Below are 10,047 nucleotides of genomic sequence, written 5' to 3'. Positions count from 1 at the left end.
GAAACTCTGGTCACAAAGACCCCAGGTTCCTGAGGAACATGTGCTTTTCCAAGAAGCACAACAGGAAAGGCCTGAAGAAGACAAGACCAACAATGCAAAGGCAGCAAGTGAATGCACAGAGGACATCAAGGCCCTTGTGAAGCCTCAGGCCATAAGTCCAAAATGTCAAATGGCTCCAGACACAAACTCAGCCCTCTGGCTTTCATTGCTCATCCAATGCTTGGCAAAGAGGATTCAGAGCTACATGGCCAAGGGTCATAGACTCTGCCAACCAAAGCCCAAGGTTCAAACCAAGACAGGGGCCAAAGCTCCAGCTAAGGCCCAGCCTTCAGCTCCAGCTCAGACTCTTGAAGGTGCTCAGGCCCCTGTGAAAACTCCATAGAGAAAGCTCCTGTTAGTGTGAAGTCAGATGGACTGCTTGACACACTTACCTACACACTATTTGCAGAGGACCAGTGTCCTATACTGTTTTTACAAATAAACTTGAAACAAGAAAAAAAGGAAAGATCAATAATCTTAAAGAATATAACTTTATTATCTAAAATGAAGGCATTCAACAAACCTAGTAGAGAAGACAACAAAATAATTATAAACCAAATATTAGCTTTTTACCCAAGGCATTTGGTAATGATAAGCCAATATTTTGTCATTCAAAATTTATAAATGGATGCTCATGTAAATAAATTAAAATATAAGGTTAGAAAATGGAATTGAGTTGGTTATGCTGTAGTTCAAGCAAATAATAAACTTGAAGGCTAGCATGAGTATTTCAGAAAATATGCAACTCAAAAAGAATCAAATGTAATATCCATGTTTCTGCAGATGGATTGAACAGTCAAATATCTGAGGAGGTAAAAGGTCTAGTGATCAATCATTTGTGGTTGTATTTTGAAAATCTAGATTGAACAACTTTTCTCATTACAAGTGTCAAAATCTAAGACTCAATATACTATACACAAAATTTGAATACAAAATATGGACTGAATAATAGAAATAGAGACTGAAGGATTGTTTTACCACTATAAAATGAGGGATTATTATTCTTATGAATCTTCTTACAAAAAGAAAAGGAAATATATAAGACTTTGATAACATGAAAATTAAATGTATTATCACTGGGTTTGATCTGTTGAGTTATCACACATTTGAAGAAATTTAGCAAAGGTGGATTGGGGTTATTACTGAAATACAAATCTCACCAGATTCCAGTGCTATTGATCAGTATGTTCCAGGCATCTGGCAGGATTTTATCCAGCTCTGTCTGTGTCAACAGTTCTTCATGAACTAGTCAAATCATAAGAGTTTTAGAAGAGCTTTGGCCCTACATTGTTATTAGACACATAAGTGGTCTATTTGTAGAAAACAATATGATCACATCATTTAAAAGAGTTGAACATTTTCTTCACTTCGATCCAATAAACTTATTCTTTAGAATATAAAGACAAAGTTTGATAACTTACAAACACATGACAAATTACTTAACAATAATTAAGTATTAAAGATATATTATATAGGAAAAATAAAGGATTATATATAAATTTTGATATAAATTGAAGACTGAAGTTCAAGAAAAATTTAACTATGCAAATTTATCTACTGATATCATACACATTTATGTCAATATGTATTGCAATAGACAAAAATAATTTTAAAATAAAAATTTTAAATAAATTGTTGACTTAAAATTATAACTTGGTGGTGGACCTAGGACTTTTCTGGGTTTTTTTTTGTGATATTGCCTCAGCAAATGTGGCAAGAAAAATAATGAGATTGTCATTGTGTCTTCATATGTATGTTTTAGAAAGTAAAAGTAATGAATCTATATTATAAGACTTTTAAATATTTTATTAATTTGAGGGAATAACACATTTAATACTGAAATGCAAAGAAATAAAACACTGTACTTCCATAAGGACATGGTTATATAACACAGTTTATTTACAAACAATGAAAACAAAGCATTACTCTTCATTAAGGTTATAGTTTGAAGAAACCCCAATGACTAAAATCATTCACGTGTTTAATTAAACAGCCAGAACAACAGGGCAAAATAATCCTACCCAGTGAACTTTGTACTAAACAATAACTTCCTTACAACACTCTTTATGGTCTCATTTCTCAGACTGTAAATGAGAGGGTTGAGAGTTGGAGGTATTACTGCATAAAAGACAGAGAATATGAACTCTAAAGCAGTTGGAGAGTCTGAGGTTGGGTTTAGATATGCACAGGCGCCTGAAGAAAGAAACAATGAGAAAACAAAAAGGTGGGGCAGGCAAGTAGAGAAGACCTTGGACCTGCTTTCAGCAGAGGGCATTCTGAGAACTGTGGAGAATATGTGGGCATAGGAGATGATGATCCCAATAAAGCAGGCAAAGGCAATTACAGACAGGAAATCAATCATTCCAATTATTACAAGGTGATCTTTAGAGCAGGAGAGCTTTAACAACTGGGGGACATCACAGAAGAACTGGTGAATTATTTTGTCCCCACAGAATCTGATGGAGAGTGTACTTGCTGTGTATAACGTTCCTGAGATGCTTCCACTTAACCACACAGCTGCCACAGCCCAAGTGCACTTTCTGGGACCCATGATGACCTCATAGTGCAGTGGGAGGCAGATGGCCACATAGCGGTCATAAGACATCACTGTGAGAATGGCCATTTCACTCCAGGCCAAAGCCGTGAAGAAAAAAACCTGCATCATGCACTGTCCATATGAAATGTAGCCACTTTGTGCCAGTGAACTATAAACATACTGGGGAACTGTGACAGAGAGTGATGAGAGGTCCAGAAGGGAAAGGTGCTTCAGAAAGTAATACATTGGAGACTGGAGCTGTGGGTCCACTGTTGTGATGGTGATAATGATGAAGTTACCTGCTGAGCCCAATAGGTATGTCACCAATAAGAGCAAAGCATGCAAGATCTGCAACTCATGGTTGTCAGAGAACCCCATGAGGAGAATTCCGCTCATCGTGGTTATATTTTTTACAATCATTTTGATAACAGAATTTGTGGTAGGAGCTGGAAAACAAAATAATATATTAAATGCAGTACAAACAGCCTGAGGCATTTATTTGTTCATCAATATTTATTTCAATAATTACTCTATATACTCTTTTCATGTATTTCTGTCTTCCTAGAAATATCATCTATCTATGTATTTATCTATCATCTACCGATACTCTACTTGTTGAGCAATTTAAATAAGAGCACAATTTTCTCATCTCTACAGATCTCACATTATTCACTCATAAAGCAGTAGTTACAGGTGTATACATGTGATCCATCACTAGTTCTCTCAAGGAATGTGGTTGTATTTGCCCCATGAAAAATCACTGTTCCACTGCCATGGTTGAAGCACACTGGTTTTCTTAAGTCATCAATAAACAATCAGTGATGTAGTATGGATGAGAACATAGGATTGAATACCACTCTAGAAAATGAAATACACATTTATAAGAAATATGCCAGGAATTAAAATATGTTTGGGTGCCCATTGGAAAGAATTATTCTCTCTTAGAAAACAATTGTGTAGATCATGCAAGAGGTTATTGGTCATTGTAGAATTAAGTTTAAAAATGATCATTTTTTTGCTCTCAAGTTACCATGCTGATATTATTGAAAGAGAGAAAAAAATTCTTCTGCAAGGGCAATATTTACATCCCACCCTCAATGTAGATACCCTATTCATTTTAAGGATTTTTTTAGAGGTCAAATAATTTTTCTTTGAATTCTATTTTTATTTCACTGCAGCCTATACTATTAACCTTGGGTGTAGCCATCAAACAGTGACTAGCACTTACCACAAGCAAAGACAATTGTAAAGACAGATGTTGATTTCTTGAGGTAGTTTAAGGTGTGGAGGAAAATGGCCAATATCCAATAAGAGACTGGCTATTTAAAGCCATTTATGTTTCAGATAGAAGTCATGTTTTAGTTCATTGTCGTTTGTTTTGATGTTTGAGAGATTAAAAATAAACCATCATTCTTCTCTTGCTAAATGCATGTTGGTGTTAGCTGGCTGATGAAAATTTAGTGGAGGGTTAGCTCCCTGCATTTTTTTTATCCATTAGTGTTTCATTGCATAAAGTTTTATGCAATAAAAGAAAATATGCTGTCAGTCTTTTAAAGTCTTAAGACCTGTGAAATATCAGATACTTCTTATGTCTACCTAAAAATTTTGTGCCTAAAATTACAATCACAGAGTAAAATTTGAGGTCATCCTTTTCAATTTTGAGGCACTTTTCATTATGTGGCATCTGTATTGTGACAGAACACATCCTACCTCCCTCCACCTCACTCAACCTCCTTCACATCTCTTTTGCAATAATGAACTTTATAGCAAGTAATTCCAAGCATAGATCCAATTACTTGACAGGACATTGTAATTTGATTGTAATTAAAGTGGTCTTAGAGGCAACTATGCCATGAGAAAATGAATTCCAGGACTTGTGGCAGCAGCATGCTGAATTCAAACCAATGTGGGCTCCACAAAAACATCCTGCATCTATAGGAAAATAAAATATTGTTAAATAAACTAGATAACTTTTGTTTCATCTGTTACAACTTTTACATTCGAAAGCCTCTTGTTTCCTGCTCTGTGTTCCTCAGTCATAACTTGAATCAATCTAGAGTAATCTCATACCATTTGATCTCTTCAACACCTCATATACACAACAGAAATTGCAGAAAATCAAAGATCTCCCTATTTTTGTCACAATTTTCATCTTTTAAATTTCTATGCTTTGAAGGTATTTTCCTTTGAGGTTGGTCAAATGATAAACATATTTATGTTTATTGTTCATACTAAATTTGTACTGAATCATTTAGATTAATATTTTAATCTGAAAAACAAAACCAGTTCATTTAATATTACTATTTTAACCTAACAAGTTAATCCAGAACTGAGAATTAAGAAAGCTGAGTAATATTGATCATTCCTATGTATGAGATAGGAGGCATTTTTGAGTCCTTCCTAAAACAGGTCTCCCTTGAACCACACAGGTAGTTTCATCAGCTTGGAGTAAACATTTTAAATGGAAAACTTGAGAGTTAGTAACGTGAATAACAATATTACAATCGAGTTATAAAAATTTGCACATATCAAAAAAGATACAGGGACAGAGTAACAATCACATTGAGCTTGTCTACCTAGGGCTGCCTTGGTTGACATCTGAGAACTGTTGAAGAAGGGGTTTAACAGTTTACAGATGTGTCACACATGCAGGAATGTAACAGGTTAACTTTTCTCATTCAACAGTCTTCTCACATGGTCTCTTATTATATGTATATGAATTTTTTAAACTAGTTTATTTTCAGCAAGGATCCCTTCCTAACTTATTATAATGATAGCCTTGCTTTTTAAAACTAACTTAGATTGCAAGGTTGTTTTAGAATTTCCATAAAATACTCTTCATTCTTTACCCAAGTTTTGGAAACTCACTCCAGATGTCTTGTTGTGCCTGTAGCATTCCAAGCTGATCAACAATTTCTCGTATATCTTTTCCATGATTGCAGACTGTTAAATAATATTATGTCCCTAGAGAACAATTGTGGTGAGCTGTTTTCTTGTGGAGAGGAGATGGACTTGGAGGTGTAGTCTCTTTTGTAATGGGAATTTGGACTTAGACCAAGTTACTTCATTTACTCTGACCCCATGCCATCTGGGAAATGGAGTCCTTAACATTTCCAAACAGCTGATGAATGGTTTTGTGATCTTGAGGTTTAGTTGTCCCAGTTCAACAATTTTCAGTCCTTAGTAGACTTGTGAATCTCCAGAAAGCTGATTAGAGCTCAGAACTCTGGGCACCTCACTGGGTGTTTCTGATTCAGCCATTGTAGGCAATATCTCACAGGGCAGCTGCTGCTCTGAATACCTCGGGTAGACAGCTACTGTGTAGCAAAATTGTACATCTCTTGCAGGACAAAATATATATAAATTACACTAGAAAATTAACGTAAGTTTTATAAATTTGCCATCCATAGGTTATTCTATCAGTTATTTTCAAAGAATTCATAATTTAGCCATTAGACTATTGGAAGAAATCTAAATACAGAAAGCATATTTTTCTATTTGAAATTTAGAGTTCATTTTAGGATATCGTCAGTACTGATGGATGTTGAGTGTGGTCAAGTCACAGATGATGCCATAGAAAAAATTGTTTCCTCCTTAAAAATTACTTATTCCTTTCTACAGAGTATAAAGCATTACCTTGTCTTGCTTCAAATAGAATCTCATGACTTCTTGAAAGTCACCAACAGAAATGCAAATACACAATTTTTCCAAAAGCTTTCTGAACATCTGATGGGTTGCACTCTGTAGAGCTTTGCCCAATTTGAAACATCAGTTAGTTGTAGATGGGTAAGGCACAAATCCTCTGCTGAAAACAATGGAATTGAGGGACAAATGGATCATGGTACTGCTTTACTATTACTATTTTTTCCATTGCTGGAGAACAAGGAGAGATATGATACCAAGTTATACCTCTACAGCTATCCAAATTTAGGTTTTTACATTTATATGAGAGCCAGGTAAGTGGTTTAAACTGTTCTTCCAAACCTCCGTTTCCAATATTTCAATCTCATCCCTATTGGGCAGGAGACAACTTACAAGGGCCTGTATACCCTCTCTACTTTCATTCACTGTGGCCTCCCCAGACCCATGGGGCAGACCCAGTTTTTTTCCCTCTTACAGGTTTTATCACCTCCACTCTCTCAGCCTATCTCCAGTCATTTATGTCAGCTCCTAACATCTAGAAAAACATTTTTTCTTGGAATCCACAGTGCATCCACATGGCAGGGATACAGAAACACTCTGTATCAGTCAATCCACAGCCCCCACATGCTCCTAAAATACAAGGAAAATGGTATAAACCAAGGAGTTGAAAACACACCCTACAAAGTCAAGACATAAACATCTAGAATCAGAATCACCAGAAATTTACATGTTTAGAGATTAGAGAAACAATATAGTCAAACAATTAGTACAAATTGTATTTTCTAGAACCCAGCAATCATACAACAATAAGTCCTAAGAAATGAAATATAACTAAAAGACAATTTAACCAGTTTACAGGGAGCCCACAGTCATGATCAACTTAAATGAAGAAAAACTAAATGAAATTTCACCAAAAAGACAAGGTTGACCATTCTCTCCAGGTTTTGTCAATATAGTATTAGCAGTCTTAGGTAGAAGAATAAGGCAACTGAAGGAGACCCGGAAGAGACAGATAGGAAGAAGTGTCATAGTCAGGGTTCTTTATAACTACAGAACTTATGGGTAGTATCCATATACGGAGAGAATTTTTTGATCACTTATACTCTGTAGTCCAACTCCCCAACAATGAGTTCCTTGGTGAGAAGCAATACTGTGTGGATACCATGATGATGGGCAAGTCATTCTTTAAACCATGGGTGCTGGTTTTGTTAGAAGCATTATGTGCCCTGATGCCATCTGGGACCCCAGTGCACGGGGGCTCAGGGAAAATGTGGTCCAAGCCCTCCTGGTAGCCACCCTCACGAAGAGCTCAAAAGCAGTCCCCCATGAGCAACTTGAGCCGCGGGACCACAGGTAAGACCAAATTTTCTGCTCCAAGCGACCTGCCAGGTGGACTCAGGACACAGGCCCACAGGAACAGCTGAAGAGCAGTAGACAGGAAAGACTACATACCAGAAAGCAGAACTGGCTGAAAGAAAACAGGAAAACAGGTCTACAGCACTCCTGACACACAGGCCTATAGGATGGTCTAGCCACTGTCAGAAATAGCAGAACAAGGTACACCAGAGACAACCTGATGGCGAGAGGCAAGAGCAGGAACTCAAGCATGGCATCATCAGAGTCCAATTCTCCCACCAATGCAAACACTGACTATCCAAACACGCCTGAAAAGCAAGATCTAGATTTACAATGATGCTGGAGGACTTCAAGAAAGACATGAAGAACTCCCTTAGAGAAACGTGGGAAAACATAAATAAACAAGTAGAAGCCTATAGAGAGGAATCACAAAAATCCCTGAAAGAATTCCAGGAAAACAAATCAAACAGGTGAAGGTATTAAAAATGGAGATAGAAGCAATAAAGAAAGCACAATAGAAACTACCCAGGATATAGAAAACCAATGGAAGAGACAAGGAGCAGTATATACAAGCATTACCAACAGAATACAAGAGATAGAAGAGAGAATCTCAGGAGCAGAAGATTCCATAGAATTCATCGACACAACTGTCAAAGATAATATAAAATGGAAAAAGCTAGTGGTCCAAAACATACAAGAAATCCAGGACTCAATGAGAAAATCAAACCTAGGAATAATAGGTATAGAAGATAGTGAAGACTCCAAGTTCAAAGGACCGGTAAATACCTTCAACAAAATCATAGAAGAAAACTTCCCTAATCTAAAGAAAGAGATGCCCATAAACATACAAGAAGTCTACAAAACTCCAAATAGATTAGACCAAAAAAGAAAATCCGGGGCCCAGGAGCGGCAGGACCCCTGTGCCTGAGACACCGCCGGAACCTGAAAGAAACAGACCGGATAAACAGTTCTCTGCACCCAAATCCCGTGGGAGGGAGAGCTAAACCTTCAGAGAGGCAGACAAGCCTGGGAAACCAGAAGAGACTGCTCCCTGCACACACATCTCGGACGCCAGAGGAAAAAGCCAAAGACCATCTGGAACCCTGGTGCACTGAAGCTCCCGGAAGGGGCGGCACAGGTCTTCCTGGTTGCTGCCGCTGCAGAGAGCCTGTGGGGAGCACCCCACGAGCGAACCTGAGCCTCGGGACCACAGGTAAGACCAAATTTTCTGCTGCAAGAAAGCTGCCTGGTGAGCTTGGGACACAGGAAAGCAGAATTTCTCTAGGACCGGGCACGTTCTGTGTTTACCGGAAGTCCCACACCCGCGGATCCAGGCCCGCAGCAGCTCTCTGCTCCCAGACCCGGTGAGAGAGAGACCCAACCACCTGGTCAGGTGGGCACTCCTGAGGCTGCAGAGCGGAAGAGACCACCAACTCTGCTCACCCCTGCCCACATCCCTGGCCCAAGAGGAAACTGTATAAGGCCTCTGGGCTCCCGTGGGGGAGGGCCCAGGAGCGGCAGGACCCCTGTCCCTGAGACACCGCCGGAACCTGAAAGAAACAGACCGGATAAACAGTTCTCTGCACCCAAATCCCGTGGGAGGGAGAGCTAAACCTTCAGAGAGGCAGACAAGCCTGGGAAACCAGAAGTGACTGCTCCCTGCACACACATCTCGGACGCCAGAGGAAAAAGCCAAAGACCATCTGGAACCCTGGTGCACTGAAGTTCCCGGAAGGGGCGGCACAGGTCTTCCTGGTTGCTGCCGCTGCAGAGAGCCCGTGGGCAGCACCCCACAAGCGAACCTGAGCCTCGGGACCACAGGTAAGACCAAATTTTCTGCTGCAAGAAAGCTGCCTGGTGAACTCAAGACACAGGCCCACAGGAACAGCTGAAGACCTGTAGAGAGGAAAAACTACACGCCAGAAAGCAGAACACTCTGTCCCCATAACTGACTGAAAGAGAGGAAAACAGGTCTACAGCACTCCTGTCACACAGGCTTATAGGACAGTCTAGCCACTGTCAGAAATAGCAGAACAAAGTAACACTAGAGATAATCTGATGGCGAGAGGCAAGCGCAGGAACCCAAGCAACAGAAACCAAGACTACATGCCATCATCGGAGCCCAATTCTCCCACCAAAACAAACATGGAATATCCAAACACACCAGAAAAGCAAGATCTAGTTACAAAATCATATTTGATCATGATGCTGGAGGACTTCAAGAAAGACATGAACACACTTAGGGAAGCACAGGAAAACATTAATAAACAAGTAAAAGCCTACAGAGAGGAATCGCAAAAATCCCTGAAAGAATTCCAGGAAAACACAATCAAACAGTTGAAGGAATTAAAAATGGAAATAGAAGCAATCAAGAAAGAACACATGGAAACAACCCTGGATATAGAAAACCAAAAGAAGAGACAAGGAGCTGTAGATACAAGCCTCACCAACAGAATTCAAGAGATGGAAGAGAG

General features: G+C 38.9%; 1 protein-coding gene across 1 annotated transcript; it reads right to left on the bottom strand.

Annotated features, from left to right (window-relative positions):
- Nucleotides 1–2,056: 2,056 nt before the first annotated feature.
- Or14j15 (olfactory receptor family 14 subfamily J member 15) lies at nt 2,057–2,995 on the bottom strand. Its single transcript, NM_001000886.1, is given in 1 exon segment — nt 2,057–2,995. A coding segment is annotated over 1 exon segment (939 nt).
- Between the last annotated feature and the right edge of the window lie 7,052 nt (nt 2,996–10,047).

This window comes from Rattus norvegicus, chromosome 20, assembly GCF_021556685.1.
Source record: "Rattus norvegicus strain SHRSP/BbbUtx chromosome 20, alternate assembly SHRSP_T2T, whole genome shotgun sequence".
NCBI lineage: Eukaryota > Metazoa > Chordata > Mammalia > Rodentia > Muridae > Rattus > Rattus norvegicus.
Note: the sequence above shows the minus strand (reverse complement) of the source record. Positions and strands in the feature narration are given on the sequence as shown.